Consider the following 26,954-nt stretch of genomic DNA (forward strand, 5'->3'; position numbering starts at 1 on the left):
TTCTGACGTATTTTAATTTGTCAAAGCCTTCTGACATTACTGCCTTAGCTGAAGTTGTATGTTGCCATTACTACTGCCCACTCCTGCCTCAGAAAAGCTAACTACTTTCTATACATACAGTGGCTCTTCCCTAAAATGCTATCCTCAAGTAGGACCATCTTCTAAGGACTTTTTTTCCCTACATCTTCAGTAACTACACTAAACTCTATTGCACAATATTGAATTTCATTTACAGCAGAAAACCATGTTTTTTAAAGCAATGAACATCACGATAAAGCTTCTATTAAAAAAGTTTGAGAGAAAAATTAGTTATCTAATTACCTACCCAGAGCTTCATGGTCTCTATAGGGCCAGTCTTCAATAAACAAATTTTAAAGAAAGATGCTTTAAACTATCTGTCAAGGCTGTAAGAACAACCGAATGGCAACTAGCACCATATTAATATGCAAACAATACCTGGCCATCCATTGCAACTGAAAGTAAGGAGCCTTCATGATATGACTGTTAACATCAAGGATCATTTTATGCAAATTTCTTCAGTTTAGTTTACTACTAGTCTACCCTAAAAATTATTCCAGAACCAACTAGAACTACTAGGACATAGGTAAAACCAGATTGCTTCATTTTTTGATGTTATGATTAGGAGTTATCAGAGAGGCTAAACTGAAAACATGGTTGGCCACTCCTTTAAAGGTAGTAGAAATATCAGATTTTGGTATATTCTCCAAACTTAGTCCATCAATCACAGTTCAAAATATACCAGAGCCTTATTCTTGAATTTGTTAACATATACATACTAGTTAGATACATGTGCTTAACATTAAGCATTAATGTACATAGAATTAAAAGTATGATTCAGTTATATAGCTATTATTTTAAATACATGAAAAAAACTTTCAAAAAGAACAATTTGAGGGTGAAACTTCCATGCTCAAGGGTTAGTACCTTTGAAGTATACATCAACCTTTTTTCTATTACAGTTTGAAACTTCCTCCAATCATTTGCTAACAGTTGAAGTCAATTTCACACTAGGTAACAGTGCATGAATGCTATCTAGAGTGAGTGGTCACATGAGAGGGGAAATCTGATCAATCTGAAGTAATTATAGTTTTTAAAATATACAGCTAGCCCACAAAGTGGCACATGCACTTTGAAAATCCTTATATACAGTGCATTCTGAAAGTATAACAATGGTACAAGGGCCATTTTTAAATAGATGTTAATACTTTTCTGGTTTAAATTCATCAGAAAGCTTCATATTTTCACTGAAGTATAAATGCCAGAAGTTAATATTCAGACAGTTCAATATTTGTCATCAGTCAAGTATTGCATAACTAATAATTTTAAATAAAATCATGAAAGTTTACAGAAAGGATATTACTTACAAGCTGCTCTGATTTTACACCATATAACTGGATGGTCTTTGCCACGTTTTTTGACACAGCTAATGTGAGGTTTGTATCAACAGCAGCTACATTCAGTTCACTGGAGAAAACAAAAACAGGCTTTAATTATAAGCAACATAGTTCATCAACAATGTAAAAAGGAACATAAACCTAAACCCAATAAGCAATGTGGGGATCTTTTTATAGATTTCATTGATTGCTTCAAGGAATTGGTTACATTGTATCATTTTCCCTCCTAAATTCAGCATTAGGAAAAAGTGCTTTGAGATGGCTTGGTTAATAACCAGTTTCTCATTAATAAAAGCACATCATGTGTGGGTTCAGGCTGTGATTAAGAGAGTAAACTGTGACAGATTTTTTTAAGTAGCACTCTTGTTAATACTGATAAGTGCAATTAGAGACACAGCACATCACAGACATCTGCAAGGAAATGACAGCTCTTGAGTGGAAATGATGACCTTGGAAGGACATAGGCTAAAAATATAAATTACACATGGTACATAAAGATACTCAGTTTCTGGAGAAATTATGCCAATTCATGCTATTTTGTATAGAGCAGCTTTTTAAATATATCAAAAGCATGACAAGGATTTAAATTTGAAACTTTAAACATTTGGATTCTTAAAATGTATCTATGTCATGTTTATTTTCAACTTTAACACTGGATTCATTATGAGATTTGTGCTGATGGCTAAAAAATAAAAATATTTATGAAGATCATGAAAAGAATATCAGCAGTTAAAAACTGCATGAAAAAAGCTATATACAAGAAAGCAGGAAAAACAATTACTATCTCTGAACTAGCAGAATAAATCTTGGTACTTACCAGATTCTCTTTATGAAGAAAGTGAAGGTCTTTGAAACAGTACTAGTGCATACTATATGCAATAAAAATGTCCTTTCTATAATTGAGGTATAATTTTAATAATGCCCACTTTTAGGTTTTATTAAACACTGGTGTAAGTATGCTTCTTCAAGCTCTACATTCTGATTATGGCATTGCCAGGCTGTGTAGAGGAATGGGAGAGGTGCCTCTTTAACATGGTCACAAATATGTTAAGAGATAAAACAATCCAGGACTGTTATCACTGCCACACTGAACAGATAATGGAAACAAGAGGGTTAAAAATCTAGAGTCAGGACTTTGGAAAGCCAGGGTAATTGTGGAAAGATTTAGAATCAAGTTGCTGGGCAATTTAGATACTGTTGTACAGGTATGTCTGCATCAGGAAATATGCTTATGTAGATCACACTCATGAATTTTAGTCTTACTCTAACATGCCCCAGAATCACCATCTTCAAATTTGTAAACTAAAGGAATTTAGATAGTTCTATGCCTTGGTTCTATATTGCCTAACTACTATTTTTATACTATACTAACTCAAATACTATATACTAACACCTATACTAACTCAAAATATTCATCTACAAATATACAGACCTACTGTTATGACAATTTATTAGATATGACAAAAACAGAGATAATCTCAACTGCAAATTAATCTGGGTAACTGTACATGTCTAAAGGCAACTGTACAATTACATTGTCTGCAAGCATTCAGGTGGCACCTCTCTGAGGATACCTTCCCTTCTGAGAGTTTTTAAAAGCTGGTCACATTGACTTACAAAGCTTAAAATAGCAAACACAAGTAAGCTAATCAAGATCATGATCCTGTGTGTGCCATAAAATATGTTCTGGATTTAAGATAAAGACGATTTCTCTATTTTAGCTTCTCAATTTATAAAATTATTTTTATAGTTCCTTTCCTGTGTAATATTAGAAATTTACAATAGAATGAAAAATTAGGTTTACTTTGCATCCTTGACAAGATATGGAATACTTAGACTATTTTTAGACTGTAATGAAATGGTTTTTGTTAATTAGAATCTCAAGTACTCACTCTGTGCACTCATTCACTGCAAAGCTTGATTTAATTGCGGGACTAATTACTTGAATAATTTGAGACAAATTAAAAATGTACTGCTATCATAAACCACTAACAAATGTGGCAGGCATTTTATGACATGCCATTACATATAAAAAATACATACCTTGCTATAGTTTTAATGATGCCTTCAAGTTCATCTGTAGAAGGAGGATTACGACCACCAGGGGGGAAAACCAAATTTATAGGATCAAAGAGTCGAGATAAGGATTTTGATAGATATGCAGCTTCATAGGGTTGCAGTGAGTCTTTCAAGGCCTTTTCTGGACTGTGGGAACAAAATTTATTAAAAATGAACTTATACAAAACTAAATGCTACTATATCACGCTGTAAATACCTTTCTTAAAACCTAAATAACTCTTGTATAAAATGTAACTATATGAAGAAAAAGAAAAAATTTTGTTTAAGAATGTACAAATATACTTACAAATACATAAGTAAATGTTTATTAAGGACTAAGCATTCCTAGGTACAAATGTAATATAATATGCACCAATACCTACTGTAGGAAGTCTGTCACTTGAAACTGAAAGAGTAACACTGTAAAATCGTATCAATTCTAACAGGACCATGCCTTTACTTAGCAAATCCTGTTGTTAAAGACTATCCAAGCATACACTAAGAGGAAAGTCTGCAGAGACCTGCTCCACTCCCCTAAACCGGCTCACCCTCAGTCGCCATTTCCCAAACAGGCTCACTGTCTGAGAGGAGGGTATATGTCTAGGTTTTTATCAGCCTTTTCCCATGCCAAAACTGTTACTAAGAATGAGCACAAAATAAAAAGTATTTGTGAAAGTCCTACAATCACGTAAGTACTCCTAATTGGAGTTCTAAGCTGATTAGTTTTACAGTATTCTTCATAAAGTAAAATTTGGCCTACTAAACACTTCTTCCCTCCTTTGTCTTCCCGTCTTCAATCATTTGTGCTGGTTATCATTAGCAGCCCCATCATTGGGTCCTATGTTTTTCCTTTGACAAATACCATCAAATGTCTATAACCATTGTTTTCCCCTATCATCTCATATCACTCCTGTTTATGATCCTTTTACCAGCCCATCATCTTTTTTGTTTTTTTTTAACAAATCCCCCTTCATCCTAAATGCTGACATTGAAAACATCTGACCTGCTCCTTCATATAATATATGAAGCTTGGCTTTTTCCCTTTCCAACCCTTTCTGGTCAGCTGACAAGGGCAGTCAGAATGCTCTTGGCTCCTACATCATAATTCCAAAGTTATCTCTTAACACGTTTTCTCACTCAGTAAGTATTTCACTTGACACATATTTACTGAGAATACTATGTACCAGGTCCTAGGTAAGTGCTGGGAAGCTACAGATTAAAAGTGCTTTACAGTCTAGAGAAGCACTGTGCAGGTAAAGGGCTAACTGTAATAACTTCTCTAGCAAGTGAAGACAAAAAGACCACAAAGGCAACAGGGAAAAACAAATGTCTAAATCTGTCTGCAGCAGTCCTCTTTTGAAGTGCATATCATCTATATTTAAATGTCTTCTCTATTTTTGCTCCTGTCATTTACTGACCTTAATATGCCTTTTTTCCACAGAAATTTCAACAATGAATTCTAAGTACTAAACGCTCTTCCTGTTCTCCAAATCTGCTTGTAAGGATCCTTGATGACTACAATGCCAAAACTGAAAACTTTTCTAAAATCTAGCCTGTGTTATTAGTCCACCTTTATTTTAGCTTTATTATGGAGTTTCCACATATGAGTCACCATCTTGAACTGCTCCATTTCTAAGATCTCTAAGCTTGAAGACAACTTTACACACCCTCTCTTCCTCTTATCTTCTTCCTTCCCACAAATACTATTAAGTCTCCACAATTTTCCAGGTATTTCCTAGGTGCAGGTATCAAAGCAGTGAAGTCAATTAAAAAAACAAAACAAAACTTCCCTATCCTCTTAAAGCTTACATACTGATGAGAAACACAAAAAATAAAATTTTTTTGAAGAGTTCAATATGGAATACAATAAAGAGTGGTAAGTTCTAAGAGAAAAATGAAAGAGGCTAGAGAATATATTTAGGTGTTTTTCTCTTTTTTTCCATCTCATTTTAGATAGGATGAAGGAGGGCTTACTGAGAAGATGTGAGGGAAGAGAAGGAGCAAGTCAGACAGATTTCCAGGGTGAGAGTTTCTACGAGGTGAGACCAGGAGTGCAAAGGGCCCCAGAAGGGACCATGGTTGGCTGTGTTTGCAAGGAGCAGAGAACTTAGGTGACAGAACAGTACAAGATGAAGTTACAGAAAAAAACAGATGGAACAAATCATGCCAAGCCCGTAAATCAACAAATAGATTTTACTGACAAACTTGCTCTTTGACCTTAGTGGGGCCATCAGTATGGAACCCTTCCTGCTCATCCTCCATCGGCCTACCTGGTCATTTGTCCGTATCTATCATAGCCGACCATTTCAAGGTGCTCTCATTAGCATCCTAATTCTTCTAATTCACCTTTCTTTCAAACCTCTTACTAATAAAAACTTATTTAGATGTCTCTTTATCTACTGCTAAGCTGCCTAAGTATTGCAGAGAACAAGTAAATTGTATCTATTAAACATTTATACAAATACCTCATTTCAAGAGACCTGAAGCTCAAAGTATTAACCTGTGTAAGTCCGGGAAGAGGAAATCTCAGGGCAAAATACCACTAAAAACCAAAATCAGTCAAAAGGAGAAAGTTAAAATCCGTTTCTTGTTCACAAACTGCAGTGTGGCCGATCTCTCTCTCCTGCTCTGGAAGAAGTCAGCCAGCCAGCAAGGCAGCTCCCGCCCCTTAAACCTCTTAGGTACACATAACCCTAAGCCCTCCATAGCCCAGGTAATCACCCATTAATATGGAAATGAACTTCTCTCCACCCCTGAGGAATGCGGCAAACGCACTAAAGCCATACTTCTTTCCACCACTGAACAAATATTGACATGCAGATACACTAAAGCCACGTGAGATATTCTGGAAATGTTACGATTTTACCCACAACCTGAAATTTTACTTTTACAGCTCTCCACTCCCTGTAAGCAACCATTTGCTTCTACACTAAGACCAAAACCACTAGCAATGACCTTTATCAACTTGGACCTCTCTAGGTTTTTTTTTTTCATTTGTAACTTCATCTATTCTCTGTGATTTTCCTATTACCTCAAAGAAAAAGGAGACTTATTTATTTTTTCATACCAAAACTTAAAAAAAGGAAATTCACTGCCTCTTTTCCCATTTCTTTTTCAAAAACTATTTAGATATTAATTCACATATGTAATTCACATTCAATTCAACCATTTAAAGTATATAAATTCAATGGGTTTTAGTATCTACCCAGATGGGTGCAACCATGCAACCATCGCCACACTCAACTTCAGAATGGTTTTTATCAACCCCAAACCCTTTAACTGTCACCCCTTTACCTCCTCACCCCATGCATAATATTAAGCCCACTAATCTACTTTATATCTCCATAGATTCGGCTATTCCAGATTTTCAAATGAATAGGACCACATAGTATGTGGTTTTTGTCCCTAGCTTCTCTCAGTATAATCTTTTCAGGGTTCAGTCATGTTGTACCATCAATCAATATCTCATCCCTTTTTATGGCTGGATAGCATTCCACTATATGAATATATCACTTTTTGTTTACCCATTTGTCTGTTGAGGGACATTTGAGTTGTTTCTATCTTTTGGCATTATTAAACATTTGTGTACAAATTGCTTTGTGAATATATTTCTAAAAATCTGTGTAGTATGTTTTGTTTTTATTCTGGTAAAAAAGAAAGTTTAGCATTTTAACCATTTTTAAGTGTACAGTTCAGTGGCATTAAGTACATTCACACATGGTTGTGCAACCATCACCACCATCCATTCATCTTCAGGACCTTTACATCATCCCATACTGAAAATATACCCATTAAACAATAATTCCTCATTCTCTCTGCAGCAACACCAAATGTTTTTATTTGTCATAACTAAATACCTAGAAGGAGAACTGCTGGGTCATATGATAACTGTGTTTAATTATTTGAGAACAGACAAACTGTTTTCCAAAGCCCTGTGAATTTTTTATTTCTACCACCAAATGTATGAAGGTTCTAATTTCTCTATATCCTTGTCAACACTTATTATCTATCTTTTTGGTTACAGTCATTTTAGTAGGTGGGAAATGGGAACTCATTTGTGGTTTTGATTTGCATTTCCATGATGTTAAGCCTATTTTGATTTGCTTGTGGGCCATCTGTTTATGTTCTTTGGAGATAGCTATTCAGATACTTTGCCCATTGTAAAATTCGGTAATTTGTCTTTCATTGTTGAATTGTAAGGGTTTTTAAATATATTCTACATGTAAGTCTATTGCCAGAGACGAGTTGCAAATATTTTCTCCTATTCTTGATGTAGTTCTTTGAAGTGTGAGGCAGGAAAATAGATATGAGCAGGGTAGAACGAGAAAAAAGCCAGAAAGTCCACTAAAAAAGACCCAAAATTCATCAATTAAAGTTCAAAAGGCCAGTAGCAACTTGGCCTGGAATGTTTGAATATTTCCTAGATAAAGGAAGGTACCTCAGCACAGCACACGTCTTTACTGTGTTAATTATGCAGGCCCAGCATACTTTCTTTACCTTTACCTATATGCTGCTTTTTTCTCCTTCCTGCCCAAATTAAGTGATTTGTAACCTAGGCAACTAATTTAGCATGCAGGCCTAGCCATAACACAGTAGAAGGCTGGAAAGATTACACCTTAAAGATCGTATTTTAATACCCAGAAGTTAAAAATGTAAGATTCTTAACTTACTCTTTAGCAAACCGACAATAACTCAACCCACCTTGGGGGTTGGGCAGGCAGCCTGTTTGATTTGCTCCCAGACCAAGACGCAGGTATCCCAGGGAGAAATCAGAGCAGGAACTTCCTTGTGTTAAGTTCATTCTAAGTATTCAAAGACCCCTTAACAAGTCTGCACCCCCCACCCCCGCCATTGGTCATATTTCTAAAGAATCCTTAAAAGGGGGAACCCCCAACCTTTTGTGGTGCTCCTCTCACTGAGGTCACCTGCACTTTGTTAGGTTGGAGGAAGGAAAAACAAGGACATGCAAACAGAACAGAGAGATACCATAAAAGGAGAACAGACTAGACCCCAAGGTCCATGCCTTATATGGAAAGGGGACAGCTCTTCCTGAATTCCATCCTTCTGATGTGCCAACTAAGACCCGGATGTCAGCCTCCTCCCTCTTGGAAGGAAAAAAAGCTTCTAGTTGTCTATCATGTCACCTTTAGCCAATCATACCTCTCCACGCCCCCTAGGATAGCTTGCCCACTCTTCCCCCTCCTAACCCCTTATAAGCCCCCACCTCCCTGACCAGGTGTGACTTTCCCGGCCTGTAATACCCAGACTGCAGAACATCACCCGGGAGTTGCACTCAAGTAAACTGCCTGACCCTTTGTTGCCTCTCGTCGCCTGCTTATTTTGGCTAGAATTTATCTTACACTTTCTAAGTGCGTAACCTTTTAACTTTAAACTCTCTTTTTTCAAACTTTCAGGGTGCGCTCCACTCTCTGAGGTCACCCACACTTTCTAAGTGTGTAACCTTTTAATCTTAAACTTTCTCTCTCCAAACCTTTCAGGCACCTCTCCTTGGTGAGGTTGCCTGCTGCACTTCTTCTCTAAGTCACTTTAAACAAAACTTTTACTCTGCTTCACTACTGTGTCTCTGCCCTTCAATTCTTTGTTGTGGTGGGGACAAGGACCAAGGAAAATAAACAACGCTCCCCAAACAGAAGCACAAAAGTTTTTAATTTTGAGATAGCCTCATATATATTTTATATGCATCTATCAATTTGTATTTTGTTGCTCATGCTTTCGGTGTCACAGCTAAGAGTTCTTTGCCAAATCCTAAGTCATGAGAATTCGCCCCTATATTTTCTTCTAACAGTTTCATATTTTTGACCTTACATCTGGTTTTTGATCCATTTTGGATTAATTTTTGTATAAGGTATGAGGTAAGTGTCCAACTTCCATCCTTTTATATGTAGCTATCCAGCACAACTTACCAAAAAGTTACTTTAAATAAAATTTTCCCCATTGAACAATCTTGACAAACTTTTTGAAAACCAGCTGACCATAAATATATGGGTTTTTTTTCTGGACTCTTAATTCTATTCCACTGATCAATATACCTATCCTTGCACCAGTACCATATCATTTTGATTGCCATTGCTTTCTAGTAGGCTTTGAAACTGGGAAGTGTGACTCTTACTTTATACTTCATTTTCAGGAATGAGTCAGTTAGTCCAGGTACCTTGCAATCCCATATGAATTTCAGAAGCAGCATGTTACTGTCTACAAAGAAGTCAGCTGAGATTCTGACAGCAACTGAGTTGAATCTGCAGGTCAGTTTGGGATGTATTGCTTCTGAACAATGTTAAGTGATGTGATCCATAAATATGGGATATTGTTTTACTTATTTAGATCTTTCATTTCTTTCAAAAATATTTTGTACTTTTCAGAGTTTTTATACTTACTTATGTTAAATTTCTTCCTAATTATTTTATTGTTGTGGTATTATTGCTATACATATTATGTCTATAAATATTACAAAATGGACAAAAAGTTGTTACGTCTATTTTTCTACCATCTGTCATCATTTCCTTAGAACATCACAGCTTTGCTCTCCTTTACCTTCTTTATGCTATTACCAGCAAATGTATACACAAACATTGCATTTCTATGTAAGTCCAACAATACATTTTATACATATTTTATGTAACTGCGTTTTAAATCAGGTAAGAGAAGAAAGAAGAAAATATGTATTTATAGTATCTTTTATGATTTCAGTTATCTTTGGTGGTATTCTTTGTAAGGATTTGAATTACCAGCCAGGGTAACTGGCTTTCAGCCTGAAGAACTTCCTTTCGTATTTCTTGTAAGTTAGGTCTGCTAGCAACAAATTCTCTAAGTTTTTGTTTATCTATAAAAGTATTTCTCTTCATTATGAATGACAGCTTTACTAGATACAGGTTTGTTGTTCAGTTTCTTTGAAAACTCTGAGCCCACTACCTTCTGGCCTCCTTTGTTTCTGCTGAGAAGTCAGCTGTAAATCTTAAGGGGGTGCCCTTATAAGTGATTAACAATTTTTCTCTTGCTGTTTTCAAAACTTTGTCCTTGTCTTTGACTTTCAGCCTTTTTTCACTATGTTCTCTTCATGAGTTAATCTACTTGGAGTTTGTCAAGCATTTTGAATGTGTAGACCGCTGTTTTCAATAAATTTGGGATGTTTTCAGCAATTATTTCTTTGAATATTTTTTCTTACCCTTTCTCTCTCTTCTTGTACTCCCACCAGTTTTAAATTTTCAGTAATTGAACTGTTCCACTCCAGCATTTCTATTTGATTCTTTTTTATAATTTCTCTTTTTAATTGAAATTCTCTATCTGATGCAACATTGTCATCATATATTCCTTACTTAATCCTGTTTTCCTTTAGCTCTGTAAACATATTTATAATGGCTACTTCGAAGTCTTATTCTCTTTGATCCAATATTTGATCACTTTCACAGGCAGTGTCTGTTGCTTGCTTTTCTTCCCCCAGTGTATGGGTCATACAGTCATGTTTCTTTGTGTGCCTCATCATTTTTTTGGAAACTGGACATTTAAGATTAATACATTATAACAGCTTCAGGTACTGGTCCTCCCCTCCTCTAGGGCTTGTTGTTTGCTTCTTTAGTGACTGGCTCAATTATTTTAATGACATCTATCTCTCCCCAGCAGTGTAAACCTCTGATGTTGCACCTCAGAGAGGCACAGCTTTGGGTATGCCCAGAGTCACCTTGGGATGACAGGGGGATGACAGGGGTACTAGCAAAGTTCTCTTTCCTCTTTCTCTGACCATACTCAGCTGCTAAACTGGACTAATTGCCAGCAGATTTTTCAACCATGCCTTGGAAAATAAATTCCTTTACAAATGAATCCAATCTAATTACAGCTCCTTTGATAGAATCATTTCTGAGGTCATGTTTGGTATTTGTTCAGACCCTCAAGGGCTCCTTCCAATAGTCTGAGTCCCTGAATCTCTCCAAAAAGCTAGCTGGTCTATAGTCTGCATCTTCATTAGATGCATGAATATCCTCCCCCATAGCCTTTCACTACAACCTCCACAGTGTTTGAGAGTGCCCTCAAGTTTAAATTTCTCCAGGCTCTATTGCAAATGAAGTGAGATACTTTAGAAGGCAATTAGAAGTTAACTGTTTTACTGCCTGCTTCTCCCCCATGCAAAATCTTTATGCCAGAGCTCTTAAATTGGGAATAGAAGAAATGGTAAGCTTCTCTCTGAGTAAACTCACTCTAGGAATTCAGTGGAGGGGAGCAGCAGCCTGAGGTGCTCTCAGCTCGCCTTTGCTGCCTAGAACCACTATTTCAAAAGTAAGGGTCAGGTGTATTTGGGCCCCAGCACTTTTAGGAAGCCCAACAAGATAGAGATTCCACTTCTTAAGTGAGCATTGTGCACAATAAGGAAGCACCCAACTCTTAATCTCATTTGCCTGAGACTTCACCTCAGCTACAGGCAGTTGAAAGAAGAAGAAGAAGAAATGCTGAGGCTTTTCTCCTCCCAGTTACAAAGCCCTCCAATTGGGGGCAGAGAGAGTCTTTCATTGCTATCGTTGGGAGTAAAGTCTATGCCTTGCTAAGCTGAGAGAAGGGAAGGGGGAACAGTCTTCGTTCAAAATTAGAAGTCTTATGGAATTCTATCTTACTGAGTTTTCATAGATTTTCTTGAGTAGACAATTTATCATTTGCTGTTTTCTTCTAGGACCATTTCCAGAGGCTCTGAATTTTTTTTTTTTTTAACAGTTTAACAGTTTCACTTGGGGAGTGTTCAACGAAGTGGGGGAGTGCTGTTGCCCCAGAAGTCAATCTTCTCCCATTCTGTCTTTAATCAATTTTAATAATGCTTTTGTATCTATCACTTCACATCTAGGCCTTTTATAATCTTATTTTATTATGTTGAGGAGTCAATTCTCAGTCCTAAGCTTCTGTTTTTCAGTATCATGTGGCACAGTTAACTATTCCACCTCCAACTTAAATGAACTCATTCTTTGGGTTCCTCAGTCCCTGAGTTTTCCTCCTACCTCACACCACTTTTTTCTGTCTCAGTCTCCTTTGCAGGCTGCTACTCCTCTGCCCAATCTATAAATCAAGACAAGAGTACTTATCTTGTCTCTTTATATGTATCTTCCCTATAGAATCTCCTCCACTCCCATGATTTAAAACAAGTATATTATGAAGACTCCCAAAAATGATCCACATTCAACAACTCTTTTAACAACTCTAACAACTTTAACAATGTGGACTACTTGTCCAAGGATATCTTTGATTCTTCTTTGCCTCTCAAATACAATCTATCACAGCAAACTCTATTTGCTTGACTTCTAAAATATCTTGTGAATCAATAAAATCTAATTCTTACCATCTCATCTGCTCATCCTAGTTATAGCCATCATCATCTCTTGTCTGGATAAACCAAATGGCTTCCATTTCCCATTTCCTCTTCCCTGTGGTGGCCCTCCCCCTTAAGAAAAGATTGCTAATTCTGAAATGTTACCAATTCATATCATTCCTCTATTTAAAAGCAATGGTTTCCACTATATTTGAATAAACTCTCAACCCTATATCATGGCTTATAAAGTCCTACATGATCTTACATTTCCCTTCCTCTCTGACCCAATTTTATACCCCTCCCTTCTTCATCACTGTGTTCCAGCCTTCTATTCCTCAACCTCCCCATTTTAGTTTTCTCAAGAACTCTAGATTTGTTGTTCTTTCTGCCTACAATTATCCTACTCCAGATTTTCCACGGTTGACTTCTTCACGTTATTTAGATCTCAGATCAAATGTCACTTTCTCATAGAGAAGACACACAGAAGGAACATATACTCATTTAACATAAAAGCAGAAAATACAAAATAAAAATTCTACTTCTTGGAGAAAAACCACTACTTCCACTTGCTAAGTATATATTTCCAGAGCTTTTAGGTACCAAAATGTGGATTTAAAAATAAAACTAAGCCATAAATACAGTGATACTAATAAGCTATTTTATATGTATTTTAAGAAAACTTAATATTTTAGATCTTTGTAGATCAACAGATATGGGTTCAGTCTTCTTGTCTCCTCTTCCATTAGTCCTAATCTAATCTTCATGTTTAACGTGAAAGAGTAACTGAAGGGGAAAGATGTGGTCTAATTCTATAATTCCAGCTTACTCTCATGCCACTTACTATGCCAGTCAAAACTTCTACATTCTATATTTTACCACTCACAACTCCTTACTAGAGTGGATACTATTCAAATACAAGTATTTTTTAATTTTAAAAGAAACAAATAGCACTCATGAATCTATTCAAGATTGTTCTTACAAGGTAGGTGATAATCTGTTGTTCTGTGCATCAGTCTCATCACAATAATTAAAATTCCAGTGTTACAAAAGTAAACTCAAAATGGATCAAAGGCCTGAATATAAGTCATGAAACCATAAAACTCTTAGAAGACAACATAGGCAAAAATCTGTTGGACATAAAAATGAGCAAGTTCTTCATGAACATATCTCCCTGGGTAAGGGGAACAAAGGCAAAAATGAACAAATTTGACTACATCATGCTAAAAAGTTTCTGTACAGCAAAGGACACCATCAGCAGAACAATAAGGCATCCTACAGTATGGGAGACTATATTTGTAAATGATATATTCGACAAGGCATTAACATTCAAAATACATAAAGAACTTACACACCTCGACACCCAAAAAGCAAATAACCCTTATAAAAAATGGGCAGAGGATCTGAACAGACACTTCTCCAAAGAAAAAATTCAAATGCCCAACAGGCACCTGAAAAGATGCTCCACATCCCTAATCATCAAAGAAATGCAAATTAAAACCACAATGAGATATCACCCCACACCAGTTAGGATGGCCAACATAGAAAAGACTAGGAACAACAAATGCTGGCAAGGATGCGGAGGAAGGGGAACCCTCCTACACTGCTGGTGGGAATGTAAACTATTTCAGCCATTGTGGAAAGCAGTATGGAGGTTCCTCAAAAAACTCAAAATAGAAATACTATTTGACCCAGGAATTCTACTCCTAGGAATTTACCCTAAGAATGCAGGATCCCAGTTTCAAAAAGACATATACACCCCTATGTTCATCACAGCACTATTTACAATAGCCAAGAAATGGAAGCAACTTAAGTGTCCATCAGTAGATGAATGGATAAAGAAGATGTGGTACATATACACAATGGAGTATTACTCAGCCATAAGAAAAAACAAATCCTATCATTTGCAACAACATGGATGGAGCTGGAGGGTATTATGCTCAGTGAAATAAGCCAGGCAGAGAAAGACAAGTACCAGATGATTTCACTCATCTGTGGAGCATAAGAACAAAGCAAAAAACTGAAGGAACAAAACAGCAGCAGAATCACAGAACCCAAGAATGGACTAAGTTACCAAAGGGAAAGGGACTGGGAAGAGTGGGTGGGAAGGGAAGGAGGAGAATAAGGGACTTTACGATTAGCACACATAACATGGGGGGAGGAGAGGATACAGGGAAGGCACTATAAGCACAGAGAAAACAAGTAATGACTCTATAGCATCTTACTATGCTGATGAACAGTGACTGTAATGGGGTATGTGGTGGGGATTTCATAATTGGGGGGAACCTAGTAACTACAGTGTTGCTCCTGTGATTGTATATTAATGATACCAAAATAAAAAATAAAATAAAAAATACCAAAAAAAAAGTCCAGTGTTAAAAGACAGTGTATAACACAATCAACAGATCTGGTATTCAAATAGAAATTTGAGAATAATACTTTTCAATTTGGGAGGAAAAGCTATCTGGTTTAAACTTACTGAGATGGTATAATGTTTCCCAGTGTGGTTCCTAGGTATGGCTACATAAACTGTACTTTATAAGTGATCTGAGGATATTCAGGTTTAATTTTGACTATACTCAGTTTTTTCCTACGAGACTGAGAAGCTATCCCAGCATAAGATTTATATCCCCCATAGTTCCTAAACACACCAGTTACTTCTATACCATGTTTATGCGAGTTCATCAGTAATGATGCTATCTGATATAAATGCAGGTATATTATCAATTAAAAGATAATGATCACATACATTCATCTCACAGCTTCTACTCACCCTATGTGGTGTTATACTTTAAAATGGATTCTAGTCAGGAAACAGGTTATTCAATTGAGGAAGTCTGAGTGTTCAGTTAAAAATGTTGCAAAGTTTTTTAAGGTATACAAATAGATAACAATTATTACAAATATTTAGAAGATTAGCATATTCTCAATTTATAATTTATAATAAAAATAAACGACAAAATCCTTAACATGGCAACAAAGAGTTTTCATTAAATGAACATACTCATAATCTGGCTTTCTTGGTATGAATATGTCTTGCGTATCATCTTCCATGTGTTGTAGGTCAACATACAGGTCTACAGTTCCGCTTGCATTAAATGTTCCTTGAATATTTTGGTTGTACTGATGAAGACGCTTCCATAAGTCATTATAAAGGCGCAATAATTTAGGGTATTCTCCTTCAAATGCCTGTTTCAAAAACATAGACGCTGCCAAGCAAAACAATAACACAGATTAGAAAACTGATAAAATGTAGTAGTTAATAGTTTACTTTATATATTTAAATGATGCTACAAATAGCCTACACTATAGGACTAACCAAAGATGTGTTCTAATGAAGCTTTTTAAAATGTTAGTAACTTTCCTCCCAGACTATTTACTGCATTTGATATATGAACCATGTATTTTGAAATTAACCTATAATAGACAAATCAATAATGACAGCTGAAGATTTCAATTCCTTCTCTCAATAAAACAAGTACATAGTAAATCAGCAAACATATAGAAAACTCAAATAATACCCAAAGTTTACTTAATTGACATTTAGACAATACTTCATCCAAAACAACAAAGTACATGTTATTTTGAAGTGCACATGGAACATTTACCAAGTGACAATATTTGATGCCATAAATACAAAAGGTTTAGAGTCATACAAAGAACGTTCTTTAACCAAAATAGTTTTAGATTAAAACTCAGAAAACAGAAAGTCATCTTTAAATATTCTGTATAAATACATAAAATTGTCATTGCTGTTTTATTTTTAATTTTTTAAGTAATCTCCGTAATGTTTTAATTGTGGCTTCACCATTTTATATTCCCAACAGCAGTGTATAAGGGTTCTCTTTTCTCCACAACATTGCCAACACTTGTTATTTCTTTTTGATATTAGTCATGATAACAGGTGTGAGGTGATACCTCAGTGCAGTTTTGATTTACACTTCCCTGATGATTACCAGTGATGTGTATTTTTTCATGTGCCCATTGGCCAACTGTATGTCTTCTTTGGGAAAACATTTATTCAGATCCTCTGCCATTTTTTAATCAGATTGTTTGGTTTTTTTTATGGTTATTGAGCTGTATGTGTTATTTACATATTTAGGTTATTAATCCCTTGTCAGGTATATGACTTGCAAATACTTTCTCCCATTCAGCAGGTTGCCCTTTTATTTTGTGGATGATTTCCTTTGCTGTGCAGCTTTTCAGTTTGTGCCACTTAGTTTATTTTTGTTTTTGGTACCTTTGCTTTTGGAGTTATATCCAAAAAAGCCACAATGAGATATGATTTTATACATGTTGGAATTGCTATGCTTAAAAAACAAAATGTTATAAATTAAAGAAGATACCAATAAATGGAAATACATCCCATGCTCAGGGATAGGAAGAATTAATATTGTCAAAATGGCCATCCTGCCTAAAGCAATCTATAGATTCAATGCAATTCCTAACAAAATACTAACAGCATTCTTCAACGCACTAGAGAAAATCATCCTAAAATTCATATGGAACCACAAAAGACCTTGAATAGCCAAAGCAATTCTGAGAAGGAAGAATAAAGCAGGGGGAATTATGCTCCCCAACTTCAAGCTCTACTACAAAGCCACAGTAATCAAGACAATTTGGTACTGGCACAGGAAAAGACCCATAGACCAATGGAACAGACTAGAGAGCCATGATAGAAACCCAACCATATATAGTCAATTAATATATGATAAAGGAGCCATGGACATACAATGGAGAAATGACAGCCTCTTCAACAGCTGGTGTTGGCAAAACTGGACAGCCTACATGCAAGAGAATGAAACTGGATTATTGTTTAACCCCATACACCAAACTAAACTCGAAATGGATTAAAGACTTGAATGTAAGTCATGAAACCATAAAACTCTTAGAAGACAATATAGGCAAAAATCTCCTGAATATAAGCATGAGCAACTTCTTCCTGAACCCATCTCCTCGAGAAAGGGAAACAAAGGCAAAAGTGAAATCATGGGACTAGATCAAACTAAAAAGTTTCTGTATGGCAAAGGACACCATCAGCAGAGCAAAAAGGCATCCTACAGTATGGGAGAATATATTTGTAAATGACATATCCGACAAGGGGTTAACATCCAAAATAAATAAAGAACTTACACACCTCAACACCCAAAAAGCAAATAACCCGATTAACAAATGGGCAGAGGATCTGAAGAGACAGTTCTCCAAAGAAGAAATTCAGATGGCCAACAGACACATGAAAAGATGCTCCACATCACTAATCATCAGGGAAATGAAAATTAAAACCACAATGAGATGTCACCTCACACCAGTAAGGATGGCCAGCATCAAAAAGACTAAGAACAACAAATGTTTGCGAAGATGTGGAGAAAGGGGTACCCTCCTACACTCTGGTGGGAATGTAAGCTAGTTCAGCCATTGTGGAAAGCAACATGGAGGTTCCCTAAAAAACTAAAAATAGAAATTCCATTTCATCCCGGAATCCCACTTCTTGGAATTTACCCAAAGAATACAACTTCTCAGATTCAAAAAAACATATTCACCCCTATGTTCATTGCAGCAATTTTTACAATAGCCAGGATATGGAAGCAACCTAAGTGCCCATCTGCAGATGAATGGATAAAGAAAATGTGGTACATATATACAATGGAATACTATTTAGCCATAACAAAGAAACAAATTCTACCATTTGCAACAACATGGATGGAGCTGGAGGACATTATGCTCAGTGAAATAAGCCAGGCAGAGGAAGACAAATGCCAAATGATTTCCCTCATTTGTGGAGTATAACAATGAAGCGAAACTGAAGGAACAAAATGGCAGCAGACCCAGAGACTCCAAGAATGAACTAGTGGTTACCAAAGCGGAGGGGTGTGGGAGGGTGGCTGGGGAGGGAGGGAGAAGGGGACTGAGGGGTATTAAGTTTAGTACACACATGGTGTGTGGGATCACGGGGAGAACAGTGTATCACAGAGAAGGGACATGGTGGATCACTGGCAACTTGCTGCACTGATGGACAGTGACTGCATTGGGGTATGGGTGGGGACTTGATAATATGGGTAAATGTTATAACCACATTGTTTTTTCATGTGAAACCTTCATAAGAGTGTATATCAATCATACCTTAATAAAAAATTTTTTTAAAAAATCAAATATTGGTGAGGACAGAGGAATTAGAACTCTAGTATGCTGTTTGTGGAAAGGAAATATTACATATTCATTTTGCAAAAGAGATTGTTACTTCCTTAAAATGTTAAACATATACCTACCATATGGTGGACTCATTCTTCTTCTAGATATTTATCTAATAGAAATAAATGTATATGCCCATATGAAGACTTGTAAATCAATACTGAAAGCACTGTTATTTACAACAGCAAAAAATGGGAAAAACCCAAATATCTAATACATAAACAAACTGGTTTGTCCATACAATCGAATACCATTCAGCATTAAGAACACACTACAATATGGGTAAGTCTAAATATAATCATGCTGCATTAAAGACAAATAAGAATACATAATACATGCTATATCGTTCAATTTGTACAATGTTCCAGGAAATCAGCATTTGCCTGGGGAAGGAGAAAGGAGATGGCATGGAAAGGAATTACAAAGGGGTACAAGGAAACTTCTGTAGGTAATAAATATGTTCATTGATATTAATTCCTGTGATGGCTCCCTGGATGTACACATATGTCAAGGTAACACATTATATACTTTAAATTAATGTTCATCTTATTGTATGTCAATTATACCACAGTAAAGCTTTTTAAAAAAATTATCTCAGAGGAGACATCTTTGAAATCCCTCCTCCCCTTGTGAAGAAGCAAGCTACCATGGCCCTGAATGCCCCTACATGTTTTTGCAGGGTATGCCATTAACGCAAAGCCGTGGGTACCCTTTATCCAGGCCATTTATCAGGTTTGTATTTGTAGCAAGCAATGCTGAGAGATGAAATTACTCCCTGCTCATGAAGAGCAGACATGCTTAATGTCTACTACAAGCCTGAAGTTCTCATGTGCAATGCAAACTCACAGCATATATGCTTATCCACATGGGCCCATATTGTGTCTCTCCATGAGACTTGGAGGCATGAGTAACCAACAAATATGCAGACACTCGTGCTGCCTGCTGTGCTGTGAGTAATAAAGTGCTTTGGCTCTGAACCAGGAGTCCTGTGTCTTCTGACAATATTCAGAAAACGTTGACAGACCAGCCCTCTTAAGTAGAGAAAAAATCTCAGATCCTGCACACTCTTTAACACCTCTAATCTAAATCATATTCTTCTGGTTATTCTCTCATAACAATCTGTTCTTTGCCTTCTTTGGATTTACCACAATTTCCAATTATATCTGTTTAAAGTATGTTTTCTCCATTTGACTGTAAACTCGATGAGGACAAGGACAATGCTTGTTTTCTTCAATGCATATTTGGTACCCAGTACAGTGCCTGGAATAATAGAATTAAATAAATATTTCTTGAATCATAGAATGAATTAAGATTTGTTTTTAGTGGAAAGTATGCTCAATGTCAAGAAATCTTATCTTCAAACCACTGCTGAAGGTTTCAGATAGCCCAACTTTGACTATGTATCTCAGTAAATGTGATTGATTATCTAACTCTAAGTTACTTAAATCAAATACATTTAAAGCTTACAAATAAGTGTTGTATGTTTAAATGGTTATTGTGGTAATTTGTATGTAATAGCAAATCAGTATGTTGTACACTAATACAATATTGTATGTCAATTATTCTTGAATTTAAAATTTAATAATAGTGAAAAAAAGTGAAGGTTTAGACCCATCTTAAACCTAGAGGTAATTCACCTAGAAATGAAAGGATAGAAATAGTGTATGTGCTCCTTTTCTCTCTTCCTATCTTCTCTATTTCAGCACCCTATTTTCCTTCTTCATAGCAATGAACACTGTAAGAAATTATTAGTCTATGTTGACTATTCTTCCTCCTTTATGAAGCAAGTTTAATCAGAGCAGGGATATTATTTGACATATCTCTGTATTTTCTTTATCTGGAATAACACTAGGCATTCTATTATTTAAGGAACAAATGAAGCAAAAAGAGAATGAAGAAGTGTCTAGGTTTGGAATTAAATAATTTCCCCAGATACCAATAGCCTAGCCTTAACTGCCTCCTACTCCCAGAGCACTTGGTTTAAGGCTTCAGAGGACAACCGTAATGTTTGCTCTGTCCCAGAGCTGCAGGACTCACTGCTCTTGCCTTAGTCTCGAGTAGCTGTGCCAAATCGTGGCCTGTATGTCTGCTTCTGCTACAGCACCTCCCTGTGGAAAGATGGAATGCTTCATCTCTAGGCCACTGACTCGGGTCATGGTCACGGGCAGGCAACACCCCTTAAAACTCCAACCAACCTTCAGCTGGCCAAATACTGAGCACTGTGCAATCTACCTGGAAAGATTCAATCATTCATTCATCCAACAAATATTTGCTGATCATTTACTATATGTCAAGTACTACTGTAAATGCTGCATATACAGTAGTGAAAAAATAACAGGCAAAGTTCTTACCCATAAGAAGCTTATACTCTAGTGGAAGACAATAAACAAATCAGTATGTAACATAACACCAAGCAGTATTGAGTACTCTGAAGAAAAATTAAGCAAAGTTGGAGAATAGATGGTCACAGGGAGTTTTATTTTATGTATTTTGGACAAGGAAGGCCTCTCTGGATGAAGCAAGGATATGACCCATCTAGATATCTGGGGAAAGAGTAATTTAAATGGGAGAAGAAACAGCAAATGCAAAGGACCTGAGGTAGATTATTCCATTGGAGAATACTGCTCTTATTTTAACAACTTGCCATGTTCTTTAGACATACTAGCCTGAGGGAGTCAGCCTCTAGAGCTAAGTTGGGTATGTCCTTTGTAAGTACACTGTTACCCATTTCTATTTCATTCCTCTCCTAATTTGTTTTGTTCCAATATACTGTCATACACCGTCAACCTTGCGCCCAAATCATCTAGCACTATGAAAGTACAGGAGGCCAATAATCTACTGGTTTGGTATGTTTTGGAAAATTCGGAAATATTTTGTTTCACAATTATATTAGGTATCTATTGCTACATAACAAATTGCCACAAATGTAGCAGCTAATTTAAAAACACACATTTATTATCTCAGTTTCTGTGCATCAGGCATAGCTGAGTCCTCTGCTTTAGTGTCTCACACAAGGCTACAATCCAGCTGTCAGCCATGGCTGAAGTCTCATGTGAAGGTTCAGCTGAGGGAGCATCTGATTCCAGGCTCATATGATTGCCGCCAGGATTTAGTTCTTTGCAGGTTATTGGACTGAGGACCTCAGTTTCTAGCTTGTTGTTGGCTGGAGGTCAATCTCAGTTCCTTGCCAAATGGACTTCTCCAACATGGCTGCTTATTTCATCAAAGCTTGTAGGCAGAGTAGGCAATAAGAGAGAGCCCGCCAACAAGATGGAAGTTATGTCTTTATGTAACCTAACCACATAAGGAACATTCCCTTTGTATGTTCTACAGGTTAAAACCAAGTTCTGCCTGTACTCAAGGAGAAGAGACTACACAAGCCTTTAAATATCATTAGTGGCATCTTGGACTCTACCTGCCACAATAAAATGAACCATACATTATTCACATCAACAAGAACTATGTAAAAGTCAAATGTTAAGGGCCATACAGCAGTCTTCTGAATACCTTCTCTTGAAATACTGGCATATAATGGATTATATCACTCCTTAATAGAAAACAAAATCAGTTATATATAAAATACATAATTGTTTATAAAGCATTGTTGGGAAAAAAAAATAGCCCAAATAAACTATAGAAAGAGTTCAGAAGTAAAACAAAGTACCAGAATAAAATAAAGGTAAGTCAATTTGCACCAAGTTCATGAGTTTTTCTCCACTACTCACAGCAGTAATTTTCCTTCTAAGTTCCAAACACCTATGGTCCAAGACATATATTAAAAGTAAATAAATGTTTATATGAACTAAAACTATAAATACATTTTACTGAGGATGAGTCTTTTGATTTAATTTTAACTTAATAAAGATAAAATAAGAATAGGAAACAGATCAGTTTGAAATTCAGAGAAACCCTCTTTAAGATGAACATATATTAAAATCCAAATTTTGGAAAATCCCATCAAAGCCTTACATATTAAGTTTTAAATGGAGAATCTAAGGGAAAAAATCTAAGGGAATAATTAGGGTGAAATATATGTCTGGAAATATCTGGCAATGGCCCCTAGGTGGTTTCTTAGTTTTTTGTTGTTATTTTCCACAATAGTAGCAAGACTGGATTAAAGAATCCAGTACCAACTGGGTATACATACAAACTACAACCTTCTCTTTTAGCAGGAATATAAAGCATACACATTCCCCTCTAACATCCTAACTAACCTTGAACCCACTTACAATACGAAGATGACCACCCTTTATCTCACAGAAAAAGTAAAGGTACCAGAGAAAAATACCTTCAACTTCTTACCCTCTCTTCCCCTATGAATGTTTCTAGTTTTTAGCTTTCTGCACAGGAGAAGACCAATCCTTCAGTTTCTGTACTTGATCCCACCCCATCTCATCTCCACTATGACTATATTCTCTTTGGTATTTTTAGCTTCCTATCAATAAAAATAAATGCTCAAACATGCTCTCACAGTACAAAAAACAAAAATACAAGTGACATGGCAACGCATTTCCCCCTGACAATACATACGGCTCACTTGTAGCCACTGCCCTGTCATTCTTTGTAATAGTTGTCTACACATGTTTGCTTGCTTCTTCTAGTTGCAACTAGACTTCCAACTGCAATGCCACAATGCTACTGAAACTTGTTCAGTGATGATATGCTATCATCCTGACTGCCAAAAGCAGTGGGCACTTTTCTGATCTTTCCTTGATCTCTGTTGATCACTCTTTCCTTAGAGAAACTCTCCATGAAGCCACGCTGTCCTGGGTGTTTCTACTTTCTGATGTTTTTCTTATTCCTTTTTGCACACGTCTTTCCTCTGTGTTAAATATTTTCATTGAGATTTTGAAAAAAAAAACCCTTATTAAAGATTTCAAATACATAACATGAAGAGAAAGTATAATTCACCTCTACATATCTATCACCCAGGTTTAACACTTAAGAACTCATTCTTGTTTTTCTACATCCCTAGCCAAACCTCCTCCAATACTACAGATATCCTGGAGCAATCATTACCATCATATCATTTGACCCATAAATATTTCAGCAAGAATCTCTAATAGTAAAGACTACTTTTTTAAAAAAAAGTCTAATCACAGTGCTCTTATTACACTTTGCAAAATTAACGATCAGTGATCACAGTTGCCTGATTGTGATTTTTTTAATGATTTTTTTTATTTAGGACCCATAAATAGTCCATATATTAAAATCAGTTGATACATTACCAAGTCTCACCTATAGTTCCTCTCTTTTTATTCCTTTTAATTCTTTGTTTAAGAAACCGGGTCATATATCCTGTAGTTTCCAAAAGTGTAGATTTTGCTGGTTGCATCCTCCAATCTCTGTATTTCCTATAAATTAACACTTGGATTCTAAAACAGTGCATTCCAACTCTGGCTGCATATTGAAAAACTTGGGGAGTTTTATAAAATCATGCTGTTTGGGTCTTATCTTATCCTCAGATACTTCAGTGTAATTGCAGCCTAGGCGCTGGGATCTTTAAACGCTCTCCAGGTAATTCCAGTGTGTAACCCAGCTGAAAACCACTGTGATAGATAAGGGGTTTGATCACATTCCAGGTTTTATAATTTCTGACAAGACTACTGCATGATTAGTGTCTGAATTTGTCATCTGTTCACAGTTAATAATAATCACTGCCTATATCCATTATGAGATTTCAAAATGAAGATGATTTAACATTTTTTGTGCATTTATTAAGGTGATTGATATTTTTTAAATAGAAACTTCTGCCATCAATTATTTGGTTTCTTGAGGTATCTTTTATATAATAAAGGCAAGAAAAATGTTTTTTCTTTACCAGTGTACAAAGTAAGGAGTAGGTTCCATAGTATCATCAAAGATAACCAATAAGTATTTCTTTATCATTGTGAATTCATAGATTTAGACACGGTATTGGGTGGGTTTCAATCCCTTGTGATTGCTATCCTTATTGATGCTTAATTTATTCCATTTTTGGTAGCTGTCTGTTCAAATTGCTTCCTGAATCCTTTTAATACAATGCTACTAGTCTTTGATATCCTCTTTGCTTATCCACAATTTTGCTTTCTGCAGTTTTTCACCCTGTGGTTCAAAAGCAGGTGATCCCCTTGACAATCATGAGCAGGTCAATAATAGCCTAATACTACAACACAATGCACCCTCACTTCATCTCATCACACAGACATCTCATTAACTCACATCATCATAAATAGAAGGATAAGTACAGTAAGGTATTTTGGGAGAGAGCACATTCACATAACATTTATTACAGTACAATTGTTCTGTTTTATTATTGTTGTTAATCTTTTACTGTGCCTAATTTAGAAATTAAACTTTATCTTAAGTATGTATGTATAGGAAAAACATTATTTAGGTTTCAGTACTCTCCATGGTTTCAGGCATCCACTGGGAGTCTTGGAATATATCCTGCGTGGAAATGAGGGCACTACTGTACACGTGGTTACAGCCATTTCCTCCAAGAATCCTGGTTTCTTTTAATAGGAAATATATTTAAAACCACAACATGGGTTTTAGCTTCAGTACTACTGAAACATCACTGTTTCTAGGCCTTTTCAATGAACAGAGCTATGAAATGTATATAAATCAAATTACATATTTTTAAAGAAAAAATACCTCATCAGTTGATCTCATCCATTTTACATCTTCTTTCTTTCATGCTGAAAATCCTGATTCAGTATGATACCAATCTAATTATTCACGAACTTTTTCTGTGGATAAAGTGAAGGTTCCTGCAGCCAGGATTCTCACCTGGCCCTGGTTAGCTAGCTCACTACACACGTGTGAGCAATACGTCATTACTGAATCTATATAAGGAGCTCCGCCCAGTGCTGTAGGCGACACGGTGGCATAACTGCAAGGCTGCAGGAGAGGAGAGATGAGACTGGAGTGGTGGCAGCACCAAGGACAGTGACTGAAACATTTGCGGGGGCAGAGAGGCCCAGAGGCAGAGACCGGCTTTCTGCATGCAGACTCACTCTGAGAGGATGGGATTCTAGTGATTGACTTGCCACAGTGGAAATACAGTTGGGTATAACTCTTTCACCCCAAGAACGTTCTATTGTCATTTCTTTGGTCACGCTGAATCCATAGTGAACTTGTCTGGGGCTGAAACCCATTGGCAAGACATCCTCCCACACCACACACACAACAGTTTGGGACTAACAGTAATACTACCACCAATAACATGACCACTGAAAAGAGTTCATGGGTTTTGGGGGCAGTTCTGGTTGTCCTTTAAGTATATCTCAGTGGGGCTATAGAAACTAATTACTGTGTTTAAAAGTAAAGTCGTCAAATGAGTGAGGAAACAGTCAAATGGAAGAATGCATCTCCATGTGGTTATACCACTAACTGGACACATTTACTTTAAGATTTTCCATTTTGCTTTGGACTGAGTAATTTCTTTCATTTTAATTTTGTTTTACAACTATATAAAATATTTATATGATCTGCACAATAAAGTACATTCAAAGAAGTCTAGTTTTGACCTCCGGTCTCTCCAGCCATGTATTCTTCATATGCCCCTTCCTCCACTATTGTTAACTACTTTTCTGGGTTTTATTCTTAAAAATAGAAACAAAAATGCATGTGTATTTTTACAGGCATACCTCATTTTACTGCATTTCACTTTATTGCACTTCACAGATAGGTATTATTTATAATTGAAGGTTTGTGGCAACTCTTTGTTGAGCAAATCTAGTAGCACCATTTTCCAATAGCATTTGTCCATTTTCTGTCTGTGTCACATTTTGGTAAATCTTGAAATATTTCAAACTTTTTCATTATATTTTTATAGTGATCTGTGGTCAGTGATTATGACTTGCTGAAAGCTCAGATGATCAGCCATTTTTAGCAATAAAGCATTTTTTATTTAAGGTGTGTATGTGTGTGTGTGTATAGTATATACTTTTTTTAGAATAATGCTATTGCACATGTAGTAGACTATAGTATAGTGTAAACATAACTTT

General features: G+C 36.1%; 1 protein-coding gene across 1 annotated transcript in view; it reads right to left on the minus strand.

Annotated features, from left to right (window-relative positions):
• Nucleotides 1-26,954, minus strand: part of COG5 (component of oligomeric golgi complex 5) — a 386,458-nt gene that overhangs the window by 69,014 nt on the left and 290,490 nt on the right. The window contains exons 12-14 of the mRNA XM_037010866.2: nucleotides 15,779-15,983; nucleotides 3,459-3,620; nucleotides 1,386-1,485 (exon numbers count right to left, since the gene is read on the minus strand). Coding sequence (XP_036866761.2) covers nucleotides 1,386-1,485; nucleotides 3,459-3,620; nucleotides 15,779-15,983 — 467 coding nt within the window. The remainder of the gene's footprint in view (nucleotides 1-1,385; nucleotides 1,486-3,458; nucleotides 3,621-15,778; nucleotides 15,984-26,954) is intronic.

This window comes from Manis javanica, chromosome 6 (assembly GCF_040802235.1).
Source record: "Manis javanica isolate MJ-LG chromosome 6, MJ_LKY, whole genome shotgun sequence".
Classification (NCBI taxonomy): domain Eukaryota; kingdom Metazoa; phylum Chordata; class Mammalia; order Pholidota; family Manidae; genus Manis; species Manis javanica.